We start from the raw sequence: 21040 nt of genomic DNA, 5'->3' as shown, positions 1-21040 counted from the left end.
GTATAAACCGTTCTCATCAGGTACCCAACAACTGGTCCTCCCCCGTCGACAACCAATCCACTAGTGTCTACTCCTTACTTGATATATGGAAGTTGTTGGAAAAATACTGCATTTTAATCATTTAAACATTGTTGGAATTAATTTTGCGGATCTGCTGTAACTTTGTTAGTTGTGCAACGGCTTTGAAATTTTCTCTCTTTTGCTCTGCAAGAAATAGGGAGTACTGGTGTGTAGCATCCTTATCTGATGTGCCCAGTGCTTGCTTTGTGCAGAAAATATTTTCCCAAGTACTGTGTAACTATGCACCTCCCACAATGGAATACATATTATGAGCTGAATTCTTGTCTTTTCTTCAGTGAGAGGTAACGGGATTCAGAACCAAAGCCAGGACATAGATCATTTGATCAAAAGCGAATTAAACAACTTAAAAATATGAAACAACAACAAAAAAAGAAATTCTAATTTGATGGAAAAAGATAAATGGACCCTTGAAGCTAATCCACAGGGTTCTTATGTTTGACAAGAGGGGAAACCTATCACTCTATAAATGGGCAGCAATATTGAGCCATGGGCCTTGCCATGTCTCAACAGGGGCGATAGATAATAAGGATAAGAAAACAAATGCTATACTACTTATGGATTTACAAATTATTTTAAAAATTTTGTTCCCGATGTATCACATGCGCTAAACATAACATATTTCCTCAAGTAAATATTCGACCAACAAGAAAAACATTTCCTGAATCAGAATATCTGTTTTAATATCTACATATGAATTTTTTCAGTGTTTTAAATAATAATCTCCTCTGTGCAATATTTATGCAAACTCTGTGCAATATTTATATTAATACAACCCTTCCAATGCCTTCAATATGTCAAAGGTGCTAAAACATTACAGTAAATGTTTTGCTGAAAATGCTTCTCAAGATGTGCCTCGCCCACCGAAGGGACCGCTGCAGGTTGGTGACTGGATGTTCATCAGAGTCATTGAACGCAAGAACTGGACCTCACCCGGTGAGAAAGCCCACACAGAATGACACTGGCAACGCCTACAGTCTGCAAAGTCGAAGGCATCTCTAGGTGGATATAAAACACACGCTGCACGTTCTCATGAATAAAGATCTCTGGACTACAGGCCAGAAGGTGGCACTATCCCTATTTCCATGGTTGGGGATAGAAAAAATCACGCTAAAAATCATGCTAAAATTGGTGAATCAAGGCCTTCTCAAGGTGCGCGCAGTAATGCACTCTCTGCAATTAAACTACACACTTTTGAACTTTGATGACTGTAAAGAAAAAAAAATCCTACTCACCTACAAAGCACTTAATGATAAAGCTCCTTTATATCTTAAAGACCTCATAGTTCCTTATGCTCCAACAGAACACTTCTCAGAGCGCTGGGCTACTACTCTTGGGTACACCAGAATAGGTAAGGTTGAGGTCAGAGGGCAGATGATGAGACTGTGGTGGTGGTGGTGGGGGGGTGTATTTGCATCAATATAGTGTAGAGTTGTTCATAGAAGTATGACCGAAGCCAACCAAGATGTTTACAGGTCAGTCCAACAGTTGTCCTTGGAGGGAGACACAATAAGGGCATTTGTTACTCCATGGCCAGAGGACGTGCCAATAAGCCAGCTGCAGATTTTCCAATCTTCTGATAAAGCAGGGCACCACCAAAGCCAATTATGAGTAGCCCTGGAATCAAGGACCAAAATATGAATAGATCCTCTGCATCCTCAATGGACAGAGGCTCCAGACACACAGGAAAGCCGGAATCCCACGCGTCCCACACGTAGCCAAAGGCAAGAGTCCCAGAGGGGCAGAGCGGATCTCCCGGTAATTCTTTTCTTTGTGAATTTTTTTCCAATACGCTGCTTCACTATTTGATTAGCTCCATGTTCAAAAATAGTTATTCCAGAATAGCAGATCAGGGTGCTCAGAAGAGACAAGGACACTGCAAGCAAAAGAATGGGAGTGGGAGCAAAGAGAAAACACATCTGCACTCCTCAAGAGATGGAAGTAGAGATGGTTCAGGTCACTGGCAATGATTGTTAGTCACAAGAAAGATTTCTTACTAAGGCTGCAATAGACATAGACTGCTGGGGGACTTACTTTATACGCTGAGCCTGTCAGAGTCTGTTTCCTTCTAGCTCTTCTATCAAAAACCTCCCATAATTGTTCCATGTTTAACTAACCTTCTCCTTCTCTCCAGTAGTGCTTCTCCCCCGCTCTCTCTCTCTTCTCCACTCTGTCCTCACCTACAGGTATCATCGGACTCAGAGCTTTGTGTCTGTGATGGGCAGCTGCGGATCCAACCATCCTGCCTGTGTCCAGCCCCCGGTCCAACCATCCTGCCTGTGCTCTGTTGTTGCTTGTTGTTGTTGCTGTGCTTTTCTCTCTGTCTATCCCTTTGCCCCAACCGGTCAAGCCAGATGGCCGCCCACATCCAGCCGTATGTGGGATTCATTGGATTTAGTTGTGTATGGTCTTATCTAGCCAAAAGGGTTGCAAGCCAGTAACTTCTGGAGAATAGAGAGGGTTGCGTCAGGAAGGGCATCTGGCCCCAAGTTGGCTGTGAGTTAGAAGAGAAGGAGAGATTCTGGAGTGAGTTATAGAGGTCATGGAGAGTATCCCCAAAGGAGAGAGGATTGTGGTTGGAGCAGATTTCAATGGGCATGTTGGTAAGGGAAACAGAGGTGATAAGGGGGTTATGAGCATGTTTGGTGTACAGGAAAGGAATGTAGAAGGGCAGATGGTGGTGGACTTTGCTAAGAGGGTGGAAATGATTGTAGTCAATACTTACTTCCAGAAGAGAGAGGAACACATATAAGAGACATATAAGAGTTAAGGTAGGTGCACACGTATGGACTACATCCTATGTAGGCGGTTAGTGACTGCAAGAGAGTTTAGCCAGACAGCACCGCATGGTGGCGTGTAAGATGACTCTGGTGGTCAGTAAGAATTTAAGAGGAAAGACAGAAAAGAAGACCAAATTGTGGAAGCTAAAGAATGAAGAAACTTGCGAAGAATTCCGGCAGATGCTGAGACAGGCTCTGGGTGAATGACTGGGAAACTACAGCAGAGGTTATGAGGGAAACGGGTAGAAAGTTGCTAGGTTTATTTTATGTGGATACAGGAACTTCAATAATTTGTGATGGTCAACAATTAAATGCTTCAAATGAACTGTCATGTTCATTATTTGGAGCAAAAAAAGCAACAGACTCCGATGTTCGTTTCCTGGAGGAACAATGTCACCAAATAACAGTGGGATGTTTTTTTATGAGACACAATGTCTGTATAGAATTCAAACCTATGCCATTACCAGCAGTCTCCAAGATAACCTTTGTGGGTCCTTTTTTATATTCTAAAAAACCATAATCAAAAGAATAAATTCTGGAAAGCAAATCCTGTTCTGATAAAACGTTTTGTGTGAAATATTGAAAAAGCTGTTTAATTTCGTACTGAGCCACACCCTCAAGAAGATCATGCATAATATCAAATGAGTAATTATTACAAACATGAAAGTACGTCAGTGTGTTAAGTATAGAATTTCTTTTTTAACCATACAGTGACTTAAATTGTGGGTTTTCTTGGAGAGACTGACAGTGCATCTTTAAACATTTCTTTTTCTCGAACAATTACCCTAGGATCATCCTTACTGTATACTGTCTGAGAATCAGTCTTTTCAATTAAACAAAAGCAGCAGAAATGATGGCCACTAAATGACTCATTAAAACCAAGAAATGTGTGCATCTCTAAATTGTCTCCAGTGATCTGTGAGATGATACCCTATATCTGCTCATCACAAAATGGAGTCCTTGGCTTTCCAGTTTTTTTATATCAATGGTTCCAGTATAGCATCAAACCCATATTTATTCAGATCTTGTGTGTAAAATAGTGACAACAAATGGATGTTCATCAGAAAAGTATTAAATTTGGGGGGCAAGTTTCTCAAAATAAAATACAGGCAGCCTATTTTGTGAATTTCACATTTGGAGCCAAGGGGATTGGCCGTTTCAAAATCATCATAGTAAAGTTTGATTTGTAGAGCATGTTTCTTACTCATAAACAAAGGGTGAGTTTTAAAATAACTTCCATCACAAAAGTGTGCATAGATACCAGGCTCTGATTGATGCTCTTTCTTTAGGAGATCACAAATGTCAGGATTTCTGCACATAAATTTTAGTGTTTCCAAAATTGGCACATACATAAAAGTATCCTTTACTGGTACTTGATCATAAGTATTGGATTTCTGATTTAGTCTGCTGTCATATCTCAATCAACCAATCAAGTGTTCAACTGGCTCAACAACTTCCCATTTTTGGTAAGTATTTATTTCGTTTTCATTCTGTATTCAAATTTGTGAATGGGTTTTCTAATTTTTCAAAAGCCCCATTTATTACAGATGTGCAAGGGTCACTTGTAGGTAAAGCAGAAATAGAATGTTGTGCTTTGCTTGTGAGCAAAGCTCACCTGTTAGTTCTTCTAAATCACCTACAATTGAAGACACCAAACCACTTGAAATCCCACTCACTTGTAATTTGGATACAATGGATGCACACAAATCTTGGGTAAGATCTTTAGGAAGCCCTGTGTCAGTATTTTCAGAGTAAGAAATGAAACAAGTGGATTGATTCTCGGGATTTATTTGGTCTTCCAAAGTATGAACTTGAGATGATGTTGCAATTGGTTCACTTGAGGAACATGCTACAACTGAAGTGCTAGCAACTTGCTGGACATTGCTATGAACATTATTAAGGTGCTTTCGGAAACCTGCATATGTTAGAAACTGATGCCTACAACCATGTTGAGAACATATTATTCTGAATTTAAGTCCAGGATAGTAACTATGTTCAAGTCTTAAATGTGAAATCAATTGCTGACTGGTGAGATGTGATAACTGACAAATAAAACAGATTACCATCTCCATCCATCCATCCATCCATCCATCCATCCATTTTCATCCGCTTATCCGGGGCCGGGTCGCGGGGGCAGCAGTCTAAGCAGAGTTCCAGATTTCCCTCTCCCCGGACACTTCCTCCAGCTCTTCCAGTGGGACCCCAAGACATTCCCAGTCCAGCCAAGAGACGTAGTCTCTCCAGCGAGTCCCGGGTCTTCCTCTGGGCCTCCTACCGGTGGGACATGCCCGGAACACCTCCCCAGGGAGGCGTCCAGGAGGCATCCGAACCAGATGCCCGAGCCACCTCAACTGGCTCCTCTCGATGTGGAGGAGCAGCGACTCTACTCCGAGCTCCTCCCGGGTGACAGAGCTCCTCACCTTATCTCTAAGGGAGCACCCAGCCACCCTGCGGAGGAAGCTCATTTCAGCCGCTTGTATCCGTGACCTTGCCCTTTCGGTCATGACCCAAAGCTCATGACCATAGGTGAGGGTAGGAACATAGATTGACCGGTAAATTGAGAGCTTTGCCTTTTGGCTCAGCTCCCTCTTCACCACGACGGACCGATACACTGACCGCATTACTGCAGCCGCCGCACCGATCCGTCTGTCAAACTCACGCTCCTTCCTTCCCTCACTCGTGAACAAGACCCCAAGATACTTAAACTCCTCCACTTGGGGCAGGAACTCCTCTCTAACCTGGAGAGAGCAAACCACCTTTTTCCGGTCGAGAACCATGGCCTCAGATTTGGAGGAACTGATTCTCATCCCAGCCGCTTCACACTCAGCTGCAAACCGCACCAGCGCACGCTGGAGGTCCCGGCCTGATGAAGCCAACAGGACAACATCATCTGCAAAAAGCAGAGATGCTATCCTGTGGTCCCCAAACCAGACCCCCTCTGGCCCCTGGCTGCGCCTAGAAATTCTGTCCATAAAAATAATGAACAGAACCGGTGACAAAGGGCAGCCCTGCCGAAGTCCAACAGGCACCGGGAACAGGTCTGACTTATTGCTGGCAATGCGAACAAAGCTCCTGCTCCAGTTGTACAGAGACCAAACAGCCCCCCCTTAAAGGGCCCTGGACTCTATACTCCCGGAGCACCCCCCACAGGATGTCACGAGGGACGCGGTCGAATGCCTTCTCCAGATCCACAAAGCACATGTAGACTGGTTGGGCAAACTCCCACAAACCCTTAAGCACCCTGCTGAGGGTATAAAGCTGGTCCAGCGTTCCACGACCAGGCCGAAAACCACATTGTTCCTCCTGTATCCGAGGTTCGACTATCGGCCGAATTCTCCTCTCCAGTACCCTGGCATAGACTTTCCCAGGGAGGCTGAGAAGAGTGATCCCCCTATAGTTGGAACACACTCTCCTGTCCCCCTTTTTGTGAAGAGGGACAACCACCCCGGTTGTCCAGTCCAGAGGAACTGTCCCCCTCCTCCATGAGATGTTGCCGAGGCGTGTCACCCAAGACAGCCCCACAACATCCAGAGACTTGAGGTACTCAGGACGGATCTCATCCACCCCCGCTGCTCTGCCACCGAGGAGCTTACTAACTACCTCGGTGACCTCAGCCCAGGTGATGGGCGAGTCCGCCTCTGAGTCCCCTGCCTCTGCTTCCTCAGCAGAAGGCATGTCGGAGGGGTTGAGGAGATCCTCAAAGTACTCCTTCCACCGTCCGATAACATCCCCAGTTGAGGTCAACAGCTCCCCACCTCCACTGAAAACAGAGTTGGTAAAGAACTGCTTCCCCCTCCTGAGGCGCCGAACAGTTTGCCAGAATCTCTTTGAGGCCGAGCGATAGTCCTCCTCCATGGCCTCCCCGAACTCCTCCCAAGCCCGAGTTTTTGCCTCCGCAACGGCACGGGAGAGATTATATACCCCACTTTCGATCAACTCTGTTTTGACAGCTCTAGGTCAAAGGTCACTTGATCTTTTCACCGTTGATCTTTAACCCCGAGTGTCAAAGGTCACTTGATCTTTTCACCGTTGATCTTTAACCCTGAGTGTCAAAGGTCACTTGATCTTTTCACCGTTGATCTTTAACCCCGAGTGTCAAAGGCCACTTGATCTTTTCACCGTTGATCTTTAACCCCAGGGGTCAGAGTGCACTTAATCTTTAACCCCAGAGTGTCAGAGTGCGCTTGATCTTTGACCCCGAGAGTCAAAGGTCCGTCGAACTTTAATCCACCGTGTTAAAGGGCGTTGTGATTATCAGAACGCTGTTATGTATGCAGATATTTTATATATATGAGCCACCGGTGCTTTCTGTGTATCCTCCTTTAGGCTGTGCTCTCTGTATCACTGGGGTCTCGCATTCCTCTGCGTGTGTATTTGAGTTCACAGGCCTGCGGTGGCCTGGTATCCTTCTACAGTCCTCCTTCCCCCCGTCTGGATTTATGCGTCAAGTCGGCCCTTGCATTTGCATTTGTAGTATTCTCTCTCTAGAGTGTGCTGCTGGTGTACAACAACAACATCTGCAACTTGCACAGCACATACCCTTGCATCATTGATAGTCCTACGCGTTGTTGGTCAGAGGAGTCCTCTTGGTCTGCAGTCATACGGCATTTTAGGCACACACACACACACACACACACACACACACACACACACACACACACACACTGGTCTGCGTCTGCCTTTTACCCCCGCGGTCTCTGGATCTTTCCTACAGTATATGATCCCTCAACAGACTCAAAGTCATAAACCTGATTAGGCGTCAAGTGGGCCTGTGTTGTTTTAGAAAGAGCAGATTTTGAAACAATTGCATATGCAGTATTAGAGTGTGCTGCAGAGATCTCTGCAACATGTATGCAATGCAACACACACACACACACACACACACACACACACACACACACACACACACACACACACACACACACACACACACACACACACAAACACACACACACACACACTGTAATAGGGGGGAAATCATTCAACTCAACTCAACAAACAAAGACCCACCCCCCTTAAGGTTCTGTCGCACATTAAGCGCCGACATTTAATGTTGTGTTTGATCGTCCGATTATTTATGGTCCGCGTCTGCTTTTTACCCTATCTGATCCCGCAACCCCTAAAGTCATAAAGCTAATGCATCACGTCTTTGAAACTCGGTGTCCCATCCCTTCTGATAGCATGGCACCCTTGCATGCAGGAGTGAGAATGTAAACATCTTCAACCCCGGTGCAATAAGGCGATTCCACCAGGCGCCGGGAGAACGGTTAAAAAACACAGTGTTTAAATACCGATCGAAGCATGATTATGCAAAAATACCGCTTTAACCCGTTACACCGCAGGAGTGTTCGAGGGAGCCCTCCTTGGAAATATTATGTTGTAACACTATGTTGATTTGTTATGCGAAACAAGAGGTGTGAGGGCGTCCCCAGGGGTCATCAAGAGTCACACACTAGGCAACACAATAGGCTAATCTATAACATAATATAATGACGATGATACGAATTACCGTTTTAACATCGCAGGATTATCCTGAGAAATCCTCAATATAAAAAGTGGAGAGGTGTTAACGAGGGATAGGGCCTTAGCAGGAGGGGGGTCGGGGTGTTGTAAAACCATTTGATCAGTTTCTGGGTGACTTTTATGGAGAAACCTGGTATAAATATAGGCGGAGTTGAGGTGTCAGAATCAACCCGAACCCAGGCCTTCACGCTAGATCTTCGTCGGACGTTGAAGCAGCAGTATGATTCGAGGTAAAGCTCCGGCGACTCTCATTTCTTTGATTCTCCTGAAAATATGCGCCAACAAATTTCGTCCGCGTCAGCCCCTGCATCTCACGCCGCCCGCAGGGCTCGTCTGCCAGAGAGCGCTAGACTCCGTAAGTATGACCTCTTTTGCAAAATCAACCATTATTAGACTGTAGAACGCTTTGAAACAGTTTTCTTTTTATGGCAGATCGCCTTGCGCTACAGCGTTGCCAGAGCCAACAATTCCAACTGCAGTATAGGCACCAGGCGGCTCAACAAGCATTCAACCCCCCCCGACCGGAGAGGCCCTTAAATTCTTCGGTCAGTTATTACATAATATGAGCCGATCAACATTTGAGCGTGTTGACCATAACGGCTGTTTTATTTTTTCAGAAAAAAGACGCTGAGATCCATCCGCCGCCACGGACCGATCACAGTCTCGACGGTGAGTACGGATATTGTGAAGCATGATTATATCGTTTTTATCCCGCTCGGTTCTGTTGAAATAAACTCTACTTTTTATTCACGCAGTATAAGACGACGTGCTTCTGGAGATGTCACCGGACCCTGGAGAGATATTTACTGCCGGCAAGTGCGTCGTCAATGCGCTGCCACCCACCCCGGAGCCGTCGCAGCAGCCACAAGAACAAGAACAAGAACAAGAACAACAACAGCGAGAACCGCAGAGCCCCGAAGAGGAGTGTCTAATCGGCGAGCTGGAACACGTGTTGTCCAGACAGCCGAGCGTGGAGCCTTTAACTTCCGAGAGCGGGGCCCCTGTGCTTCTAGCGGAGCAGAGTGTCCCGGAACAGGCGAGGCGAACCCCTGTGCGTCAGCCGGGGACTCCTCTTCCAAGGGGTCGTTCCGGTAAGTTTCTTTTTTTTTTTTAACTTTTTTTTTTTTTTTAAAGAGGGTTGTTTCTATGGCCTGTGACTAACTCGAGACTGTTTTCAATCAGATTCTGCTTGCCTGGGACTACGAGGGAGGAGGCGATTCCGAGGATCGAGGCTGCTCTTCAATAGGGCCGTTGAGCACAGATTTGAGAGCGTCGTCTGGAATGTTATTGAGAGGAGTCTGATGATGAATGATTTGCTCCGCACGCTGATGTGAAAACTGTGCTGGAATGTCACTCATTTGAATATTAAACAACAAGATGGCTGATGAAAACTCTGATCTCAATGATTTACAAGCCGAATTAGAGGATTTGTTAACTTTGATATCCAATGGCCAAAGAGGGTTTCGGGGTGTGAACATAACCACCGAGCATTTTGATCGGTTGGATGAATTGGTCAATGATTTGGTGGCAAGAGTCGGAAGTGTGTCTCCGGTCTACTCCCCGAATCGCGACTATGACTTTCCTAGCGGGGGTGATGAGTATGTTTCTGATTTTGATCGATTAGAACAGTTTGTAAACCGCTTCATTGAAAGACTGCAAAATCCCAGCCAGAGAAATAATGAACTCCCGTCAGAGGAGGGCGCACCCGAGTGCGGAGACAATGACGGAAGCGGGGCCTCCGATGAAACCAGGATTGTAACCAGAAACAGTTTCAATAACTTTGAAATAAGACGACTGCTTAATATCGGGCAGACGGACAAGGTTGATTACGGACACTTTTGCGGGACTGTTATAGGGAATGTTGCCGAGATGGTGCAGCAGGCTTTAAATCAGACTCAGCAAGGCAACGTTATCCAGCTCGAGCTCAGGGGGGACATGCTGCGATCACAAGCGGCCGCTGTTGTGTCAGTCGCGGACGGCGTGGATTTTTCCCAATTTCAGGACCTGCTGGACGGCGCTGTTCAGTCCAATATGGAAGTGTTGACGAAAAGGCTGTTGGAAAAGACCCTAGACTGCGAAATTGTTCAAAAGAAGCAGAGGTTCATGTACATTGTCAACAATCGGAATAATGAGCTCTGTTTTGCCATCAACCTGGCGCATCTGCTCTATCCAGGAATCACAGACGCCGAGGCTGAAAGGAGGGGGAGCGAACTTCAGCAACGGGCTGGTTTAACCGCACAGACGCCGGTGTGTTTCACGGACGTGGAGAAGTTTGAAAAGCTTGTTCAGCGTCGGATTGTAATCTTTTACAGAACAGATTTGAAGCGCCTCAACACGTTTCACACTGCAAAGCAGCGGCCTGGTAAACCTTTATACATGTTTCTTTTCGAGAATCATTATTACGGTCTAAAGAACGCCTGCGCTTTCATAGGAACGAAATATTTGTGCAGTCATTGCTACACCGGTTATGATGGGTTGCTGAATCATAAATGCGAGGGGCGTTGTAACGTGTGTCTTGATGCTGCGTGCACGGCCACGCGTCCCGCAGCCGGTGGGGGCGTAGTGTGTGAATATTGCAACCGCTGGTGTGCCTCGGCCTTTTGTCTTGCAAAAGACAGGGAGAAGGTGTGGCGCCCCGTGGCTCAGAAGCACGCGAGCATTTGTAACATGCACAAGAAATGTCACCGCTGTGGGCTCTTGTATTACGTCTCACTGATTAAAATACCAAAGCCGCACGAATGTCCGGACGTTAAATGCTGCATCTGTGGCGGGGTCAAATATGCAGGGGCGACCGAGCCTCACCGGTGCTACATACAAAGTCTGCCGACTCCTGAAACCACCACAGACATTCCAAATAAGAAGTTGTTGTTCTATGACTTTGAGACGTATCCCGATGAGAATGGCACGCACGTGCCCTTTTACGTCTGCGTGATGAGGGGCAATAATAGCAGCCTGTGGGGTTGTTACGGGCCCGACTGCGCTGTAAAGCTTCTCAGGCGCTACAGGGCTAAAAAGTACAAAGATTCCGTGTTTTTGGCTCACAATTCGAAAGGTTTTGACGGGCATATTCTTTTGAGCGCCATGGTGTCGCTGGGGACTAGCCCTCACGTTGTAATGCAGGGGTCTAAACTGGTAGTGTTCACAGAGCCTCATTATAATCTCAAATTTATAGATTCCATGAGCTTTCTACCTTTCCCTTTGGCCTCCCTGCCAAAAGCTCTGGGCTTTGAGGATGCTGAAAAGGGTCACTTCCCTCACAAGTTCAGCTCTAAGGAGAATCTGAATTATGTCGGCCCATACCCAGCTCCTGAATATTATGGTTGTCAGCAAATGACTCCAAAGAACCGCGAGGATTTCATGGCGTGGTACACCCTAGTCTCCGGCGGGACATTTAATTTTAAAGCGGAGGCAAAGCGCTACTGCCAAAATGACACAGAGATTCTCATGAAAGCGTGCTTTGCATTTAGAGAGTGTTTTGTGAACGGGACGGCTCTAGATCCCTTCAAGCGAGCAACCATCGCCTCCGCGTGTATGTTTGTTTTCAGAAAATGTTTTCTTAAAGAAAACACTCTCGCCATTCCCTGTCCGTACGACCACAAGTATAGCTGCAAGCGCTTCTCAAACGCCTGTGTGCAGTGGTTAGAATGGGTGATGTTCAGAGACGGAGTGTTTATCCAGCACGCTCTAAACAGAGGTGAACGGAGCTTTGGACGCTTGCGGGTGGACGGCTATTGTGAGTCAGGCGGGGTGAAGGTCGTGTATGAATTTCTGGGCTGCTTCTACCACGGCTGCTTGGAGTGTTTCACAGGCAGTTCACGCCTTAACGGGGAAAACTTTTGAAAGAATGCACGTTGAGACGCAGGAGAGATTGACAGAGTTGAGGTCATAGTACGGGCTCTGTGTGATTACCATAAAGGAGCACAACTGGGATCTGCTGAAAAAGTCGCACCAGGGTGTGAAAGCGTTCCTAAAAGCATACAAGGCCCCTGAGCCTCTAGCCCCACGCGATGCTCTGTACAGGGGGCGCACATGCCCCGTGACGTTGAGATACTCTGCGGGAGAAAATGAGGTTGTGAGTTACAGAGGCAGCTGGTAAAAGTGTTCCCCCCCCCGTGTTTGGGTTTCAAATCTGTCGCGTCAGTGCCCAGTTTGCACTGCGGAAGGAGTGTATTACGTCCTTCTGGCCTGTAGGTGGCGATTGACTCCGACTTGGTGGCCTAGTGGTTAACATACAAAGTTTTTTTTTTGTCCGGGGTTCGAGTCTGAGTGGAAGCAGTTTTTTAATTTTATTATTGGAAAAACAGCGTCTCATCATCATCATGTGATCACGAGATGACAACGTTGTATTACTTAGTGCATGGATCGCCAAGACCATGAACCGCTGGTCGCGTTATAGTATGAAGTTATGAACGTAAGTAAATTATGGCAAATTATGGCAGTTTAAAACCAAAAATAAAAAGCTGAACGGTGCACCCTCCCGCGTGCAGCGTTCGATTTGTGGCAGACAAGCTACTGTAACCCTGATTTCTTGCTGTTGGTACGGACTACAATTTTCTTTACGTTGAATGCTTCTTTAATGCATCACACGGCAAGACAGTACGGCACATGTACACTTTTTTCTTTATGCCGCTCTTACCCAACGCGCGTCACCTTTTTCCTGTCCCCCGTCAACAAGGACAGGTAGGAACTAATGTTGATGACAAATAAAATCACAGTAGCTGAAATGTCACGTTTCCCAAACATAAAATAAAAAAATAAAAAGGAATACTAACTAAGGTTACACTACTACAATTCAAAAAAGTGAATAAGGATGATCTAGACCAGAGGTCTGCCACCGGTAACACCCACGTTTTCAATGAAAAAACCAAACACTAGGAGCCGCGGACGGCGGCAATATTATATTATTTGAGAACATTCAACATTTGTTTTTTAATTCAAAGAAGACATAAAAGTCAGGGCTCAGAGATCTAACCGATGATAAAACATTGTCAAGGCATCGACAAGGACAGCTAACTTGCTTTTCCCTGCTTCAAACAGCTGTTTTAACTGAGAGCAACCCGTGCGGCATCACCGGTCAATCTGGAAACGTATTCATTGGTTCGGACGTTGTTCTGCCCGCTTTCATGTAGACATAAAACTCGTCAAAGCAAAAGAGCTCAGTGCAGCATTTACAAATCACATGTGAACGTTTTAATTTTCTTTCATTCACCAGACGGACATGAAAGAGGGAATAATGAAATAAACAGCTGGTTAACTTTGTAGGAACACCTTGTAGTAGGAACTGGTATATTTCGAAAACGCAGTAGTCCTAGTGTTGAACTGGGGAGGAGACGGCAACAGCGACTGAAGAGCGACTGAATAGAGTCTATGTCTTCCCCGCTGACAGGTGCATTCATTTGATAATGCACGACCTTGGCTGACAGTTCAGTTGAAAACCACACTGAATCTTTATTAAACCGTCCCTGAATAACATCTATGAACTGCAGTTTCTTCCTTGATTATCCATGATTATTATGAAAGAAGCGCAAATCTTCGCCAGTCCAAATTGTGCAATTAATACTGTGTTTACAATAAAGGTAATAAATAATAATAATAGTATTTTTACTTTAAAATGCACTGCATATTTTAAACGAATGTTGAAGTGCTACAAATAACTTAGACCAGAAAGCTACGATAAATACATACGTTTATTTTTGCAGAGTAAACATGTAGAACAAACTACTTGCTGCATTAATGAGTCTTAGACCTGCAGCTGATCATGCCGCCCGATGCTGCCCAGTCTCCTACGGAGCTTTGTCCTGAAGCTGAAGTATTTCTCACCTGCTGATCGAGTAGTAGCAACACATTAGCATGTCTATGCGCCTCTACGGGGGACGGGAGGGGTGAGAAGTTTGCCTTTGCAACTGTGAGCAAACATGAGACAAACAAAAGTTTGGTCGAACTCAGATTCAAGTCATCTGAGTATGAAACACATCCCAATCATTCGATCTCGTGTTTCATTCCAGCGTCAGTCTGGAGCTCTCTGCTAAGACTGCTGCCCCGCGACCCATCCACGGTTGAGCTTCGATTAAAAATTAAAAGCAGAGGTTTTTTGTTTTTTGTTTTCCTCTAAACGAAAAAAACAGCTTTAAATTCAAGTCCGTGTGTTTTTGTTAAAAAATATTTTTGTTCGGTTTATTGGTTTGTAATGCGGTGCTTTTATTCAGGATAGATAGACGGATGGGAAATCAAAGTTTTGAAACATACACGGGCCGAATAAGTCACATCAGCCATTCATTCAGTTACAATGACACGCACAGTCAAAACAAATTCTCGCTACATCTAGTGCGCCACTCCCCCGTTCCTCTCGTAGCCCGCATTTGCACATCCATACATTTGTGTATTGGTCACTCTCTGTCTGGACACATGACTCCGAAACACGTCACGTGTTTGTGTAAGAGTTTGATGTCTCCACCAAATTATGAGCAGAGGTAACGAGAGAACGACTTTTTGTGTTTTCCGTTTGTCTCTAAACAATAAAAACATATTAACTCCAATTCCGTGTCTTCTTGTAAAAAACAAATATTTTTGCCTGTTTTATAGTTTGTAAGGCGGTGCTTTGATTAAAATCCGTTTGCCGCTCATCAAAAGAGAAACGAAAACGCCGGTGAAAGTGGCTGGATGGACGGATGGGAAATGAAAATGTTGAAACGGGTCGAATAAGTGCTCTCAGCCACTCAGTTACAATGACACGCACAGTCAAAACAAGTCAAACTGCAGTTCTGCAGACACAGAGTAAACGCGTAGGAACAAACATGTTGCTGTAATGCGTCGTTGTAGATCTGCTGATTTCTGGCGTCCTGTCAAAATTACGATCGACAACTGCTATAAAACAAATTCCTATGATTATTACGGTTATTTACGTAAAATCTACGATAATTGGAAAACATTCATTAACAAGTTGTGGAAGTTTAAACCTAAATAAGCGTCTGTAGTCGCAGATGGACTGCGCTCTACGTCTTTACTTGGCCATGCGCATTCAAATTATATTAATTAAACCGCGACGCATAATCATGGTATTATGTGAAGTCAATATGTTGTATGAGATGTTAGAGCGGTGGGTGTGTACATATTTTTAAGAGACGCCTTCTATTTAAAGACATGAAAAAGCTGAGGAGAATGAAAACAAGAACGTGTTGCTGCTGTGGCGCTGCCTGTTTTAAACCACACAGAACAATTATAACTTCGCAGTGAACAGAAAACAGCTAAGCCATCAACAAGTTGTTGCCCTTCATACTCCCCAAAATTGAGCACACAACAGATACTTAATAGTAAAAACTTAATAGTAAAATAGGTCTGGTGTTATATATGCGTGTTACAGGTAGAAATGAACAGTCAGATCTCAGTTACGCTGTAGTGCTTTGAAGGCTTCTAATCAACGCTGCGCCACCTGGTGGTTAAAACGAGACTAGCGTCCTGATTTTTTTCAGCCGGCTGCAGGATTAAAAATCTTCAGTCAGCGACGCCCTCGCTGCACCGTGGCGACGCGTCGGTACTGCAGTAAAAATCCTAGTCACTTTGAACCGCTGCCACTGTACGTTGATTTTACATCCCTGTATCCTTACGTCAACTACACGTGTCCTTATCCTCTGGGACACCCGGAGATCATATTCAGAGATTTCCAGCCTCTGGAATCTTATTTCGGGCTCATTAAGGCGACCTTGTATCCTCCCCGCGGCCTGTTTTTCCCTGTGCTTCCTTACAGATCCGGCAAAGGGCGCCTAGTGTTTACTCTATGCAGAAGTTGTGCTGAGCTGAACCGTCAGGACGGCCCCTGTGACCACAGCGACGCGGAGCGCGCTCTGACAGGAGTCTGGCCCTCCCCGGAGATTCTGAAAGCGCTGGAGAAGGGCTACAGAGTAGCGGAGGTCATAGAAGTGTGGCATTTCAAAGAGCAGAGTACCTATCTCTAAAGAATACATCTCAACCTTTCTCAAGGGGAAGCAGGAAGCCAGCGGCTATCCCACGGATGCTACGGATGCGGAGAGCAGGCAAAAATACGTTGATGACTATGCCAAAAATCAGGGGATCATCCTGGATCCGGTAAATATTGTGTTAAACCCGGCTAAAAGACAAGTAGCAAAATTATGCCTAAACAGTTTCTGGGGGAAGCTGAGTCAGAGGTGTAATTTGGTTCAGACGGAAATAGTGGAAAGGCCCGAATATTTTTTCAAGCTGCTGTTTTCAGGAGACAGGGAGGTAAAGTATTTTACTTTTCTAAACGACAGGGTGGCGTTGATTCAACATTGCAGCAGCGAGCGGGTCGTAGCTCATCCCAATCGGTCAGACAAAGTATTTGTCGCCGCTTTGACCACCTGTTACGCCCGGCTGAAATTGTACAGCTGCCTGGAGCGGCTTGAGAGACGCGTTCTGTATTATGACACCGATAGCGTAATCTACTGCTCAAAACCCGGCGAAGCCGAGCTCCTGCTGGGTAATTACCTGGGCGATTTGACGGATGAGCTAAAGTCTGACTCTATTAAAGAATTTGTCTCCGCAGGACCTAAAAGCTACGAGTATCAGATGCGATAAGGCAGACTGACAGTTAAAGTCAAGGGCATCACACAGACGACAGAGTGTTGTAAGAGCATCAATTTTGACTCTGGTGGAGAACTATATTGAAACGGGCGAGAGCAGGATCCTGACGGCTCCTCAATACAACATTGCCCGTGACAAAAAGACCTTTGATTTAAAAGACGTCTCGGTCGACAAGAAATTCAGAGTGGTGTTTGACAAGCGCCGACTGCTTCCCGGAGGGTCCAGCGTCCCTTTTGGTTATTAGGGCCATGCAGGAGGTGGGGGAGGGATTTGTCCCGGGCTTGATAGCCCCGGTTTCCTGCCTTATAGCGGGCCCTAGTGGCGCTGGTAAAACGTTTTTTGTGAAAAGTTTTTTGGAGAATTGTAAACATGTAACCGATAATGTGCCTGATAACATTGTGTGGATATATACGTCTTTTCAACCCATGTACGAGGAGTTGCGGAGGATGAATAAAGGAATAAAATTTGTGGAAGGACTGCCTGATTCTTTCAACGACGAGACGCTGTTTCCGCGAGGGCAGAGTCATTTAATCATTTTGGACAATGTGTTGTTTCAAGCTCTGGAGCACCCTGAAGTGGTTAAAATCTTTACCCAATACAGACATCATCAAAACATGTCCGTCATGTTTTTAACTCAAAATGTTTTTCAAAAGGGTAAACACAGGCAAACGCTGAGTCTAAACAGCACGCACATTATTTTATTTAAAAATCCCCGCGATAAACTGCAAACAGCGACGCTGGCTCAGCAGATATTTCCGGGGCAGAAGGCGTATTTTATGGAAAGTTTTGAAGATGCCACCAGGCAGCCGCACAGGTATTTACTGGTTGACCTGACGGCCGGCTGCCCAGACGAGTTCAGGCTCAGGACGGGTGTGCTGCCCCACGAGCGCGCCTGCGTCTATCTACCCTCAAGAAAACGTCATGTCTGAACGCATAACGCGAAATTTACCGCTCCTGAAAGTACTGGTTTCCAGCCCCCCGAGGCAGCGCTATTGGCCGCCTGCTCGTCCGATCTGGTTAAAACCATCTGCGAGCTAGCGTTTAACCTCCTCAAAGGCAACATCGCGCTGTCCAGCAATCAGTACAACAAGCTGAAGCGACAGCGACGCAGCCTCCGAATACTGGCCGATAAACGCACCGCTTTAGCAAAAAAGAGAGCGCTTATTCAAAAAGGTGGGTTTCTGTTTCCGCTGCTCACGGCCGCGCTACCGATCCTGGGTCAGTTGGTGAGCGGCCTGATACCAACCCCTCGCTAAGTGGTTTCACGGGCTGCCGCTAGATGGCCTCCAGAAAATGTATCTGGTCTCCCAGCAACAGCTGAACCGGCTTCACGACGCCGGAGGGGGCGGCAGTGACATCAGAGACAGGGCAGAGGGCGACTTGGACAAGCAAATGAGAGTCGTTTTAAAGCAGAAAAATGTAACCCCCGACGAAAAGATTAAAAAATACACTCTCCTGTTACATCGCTACTTTAATTTGGAAAAGCAAAAGAGGGCTGCCTCTCGCGAGATTGTGCTGTCTCTGCCAAAGGAGCGGAGCCGGCTGACGTTGACGCGGGATCCTCTCGCGAGAAATCCCCTGTTAAAATTGTGCGGGATGTTGTGACGGGCGTTAACCCTCGTTTTCAAAAGAAGGCTGGTTACATTTTGGAAAAGATGGCGGCTTCCGGGGGTCCGGGGAGCTGGAACGACTTGGGAGAGTTTGTCTTCAACGACAAGCCCGTGAAGGGCTCGCACATTATGGATCTGATTAGACGTTTAAGCTCCACGCACAAAGGTTCTGACAAACCGGCGGGGTGGGACTCTTTTCTGCAAACTCTGTCCAGAATAAACATACCGCTATCCAGCGTTCCTAAAAAATACGCCAGGGAGCTCCTGCACGAGTATAAGCGCGGGGGCGTCCCGCCCTCTAGCGTAAAGAGCGGCTCACCGTCCGACATTCCACTGGGGGGCCGACAGAAGAAAAAGAAGACGAAGACGACCCTGTTATCGCCTAAATGGCTTAATTTGTCGTAATAAAAAAAAAAGAAGCAACGCTGTTTAAGTTTAAATAAAGGATTTTTATTGAACCGCATTTTTTCATCTCAGTATTATTTACTTTTATTATATGAAAAAAGAAAAGAAAAAACACATGGCAAGAGAAAAACAACTATAGACTAAGGTTATAACATTTCGAAAACATTTTTAAAGAGCACGCCCGCATGCAGTCGGGTGAGACCGCGCAGGATTTTACACACTTTTGGTAGGCTTTCACAAAATCAGCGACCATAGAGTCATTCTCGGATGCGTTATCCCCGTACAAACTCAATACATTTTGATAGGATAAGCCTCTGGCCCTGTGGAACAGAAAGTACGCACAGTGCTCCCTGCAGACGACGGATAACTGGTGCTGCAGCTGTCTATTGTGATAATAAACGGCTTTAGAGTCCTTCTCCAGAAATTGTAAAATAGTTTGAGGGTAGTAGGGGCAATCCGGCGCTAGCCCGTAGCTGTCAAAGAACGCGGCATCTCCGCTTTCTTCAAGAATCAGCGCAAGCCAGTGCTCTCCGGGCAGGTGCCGCGGGTGGGTGTTCACTATAATATAGGAGGGTCTCGTAAACACCTGCAGCGACAGCTCGTCAGAGGCCCACACTCCTTGGAACGCGTCGCCCAGTAGGAGCCGCATAATGTTTTCCAGTTGAACGCTGTTCATACCCTCTAATAATAATCGACTAAAACGTTCCTTTTTGAATCAATCTCGAGAATGGAATCGTAGCAGGCGTAGACCACTAGCGTAGTCGTCTGCGCTAGAGCCGTTCTAAAGCGCATCTCCAGGCGCAAGGTGTCTGTCTTGACAGGAGGCAGAGCTCCGCCCTCCTCCGGGGCCACGTTGAACGCATTAAGCGTATAACCTTGCTCATAATCTCTTCTATTAAAACACAGAGGCTGGTCTTTCAGGTGCCGCCCGGTGGCGGTGATTAAGCTGTAATACTCTCTGATAGAGGAGCCGTGCTTAAAATCAGGCTGCAGCGCTTTTCCCGGAATCTGTCTGCCGTCTCTGCATAAGGCTAAAAACTCCAGGTTGGCGTGAATAAACCTGAAAGGGTTCATAGTACTCCGCCCCGTAAAAGCCTTGTGGTTAACCAGCCCTATAACCACATATTTCGGTATAGTGCCCAGAAAAAGATTTTCCTGCGTGCATATTCTGGAATTGACCGGGATGGGGAATGTTTTAACATTGACGCGCGAGAGCGGGTACAAAGCGTTGCCCTTGGTCAGTGCGGATGAGTGTCCCATGCGCACGGCGGGGGACACGGTCACTTTCTTTACAAACAGAGAGGCGCCCAGCACATGCAGCTTAAAATCGGCGTTTGCAGCGTGCATCAGGCAAAAGGCGTTGCTGGCTCTTGTGAGTTTAACTCTTAAATCGACAGAATTTTAGAGCAGCCTCTCGCAGAAAAAGATATCCACGTGTAGCGGGCCCAGGAGATGGAATTCGCGCGACTGAGAGCTGAACCTGGCCCTCGCAACAAAGCCGCTGTTTGGCCCGTTATTCACCACGTGAGAGTCCATGGCACCTGCCGTGTCCTGATAAAACAGGCCGGCGCTGAACTGACTTTTCAGAGATTCTGGAGAGTAATTCAGCAAAGCCTCAATCAGGGATCTGTAAGCGTGAGTGGCGCTTGACTGGGAGATCAGCCGATCCCCCAGAGTCACGTCGCATTGGCTAAATATTGTATTCAGAGGGTAGTTGATGATGCCCACGTCCGCACCCGCCGCTAATTGGTTCCGTCTGCGTTTGTAATTTTCAGCCTTAAAAACAGCAGCGTGTCGTTCAGATTCAGGTAACGCTCCCCCTCCGTCGCTACATAAAATTCAATAGGATCGCCGTCGGTAATGGAGAAGATAAGAAATGGAGAGAAATCTCCACATATTGTTTGTCCTCTATGCTCAGTTGTGAAAACGGACGAGAAAACAAATTCAGCTCTGACATGACGCATTCCGACGACTTCCTGTGTAACAGAGCCATGCTGATTAGAAAATATCCCCGCTCTTTACAGCAGACCTCCGCTTTTTACGACTGCCCGGGATGACTGAATTTTT

General features: G+C 46.2%; 1 protein-coding gene across 2 annotated transcripts; it reads left to right on the top strand.

The window, feature by feature from the left end:
- Positions 1-7686: 7686 nt before the first annotated feature.
- On the top strand, positions 7687-12438 carry LOC121202141 (uncharacterized). 2 transcript variants are annotated; one of them, XM_055507648.1, is made up of 4 exons: positions 7687-8926; positions 8999-9050; positions 9137-9472; positions 9564-12438. In XM_055507648.1, exon 4 carries the CDS (start codon positions 9759-9761, stop codon positions 12219-12221), a length of 2463 nt encoding a protein of 820 aa, XP_055363623.1. In that variant the 5' UTR covers positions 7687-8926; positions 8999-9050; positions 9137-9472; positions 9564-9758; the 3' UTR covers positions 12222-12438. The 2 variants fall into 2 exon arrangements, with proteins under 2 accessions (XP_055363623.1, XP_040926104.1); XM_041070170.2 differs by having other exon boundaries at positions 7687-9472.
- The last annotated feature ends 8602 nt before the right edge of the window (positions 12439-21040 follow it).

This window comes from Betta splendens, chromosome 4, assembly GCF_900634795.4.
Source record: "Betta splendens chromosome 4, fBetSpl5.4, whole genome shotgun sequence".
Lineage (NCBI taxonomy): Eukaryota > Metazoa > Chordata > Actinopteri > Anabantiformes > Osphronemidae > Betta > Betta splendens.
The sequence above is the reverse complement of the archived record's forward strand: the minus strand, read 5'-3'. Positions and strand labels throughout refer to the sequence as shown.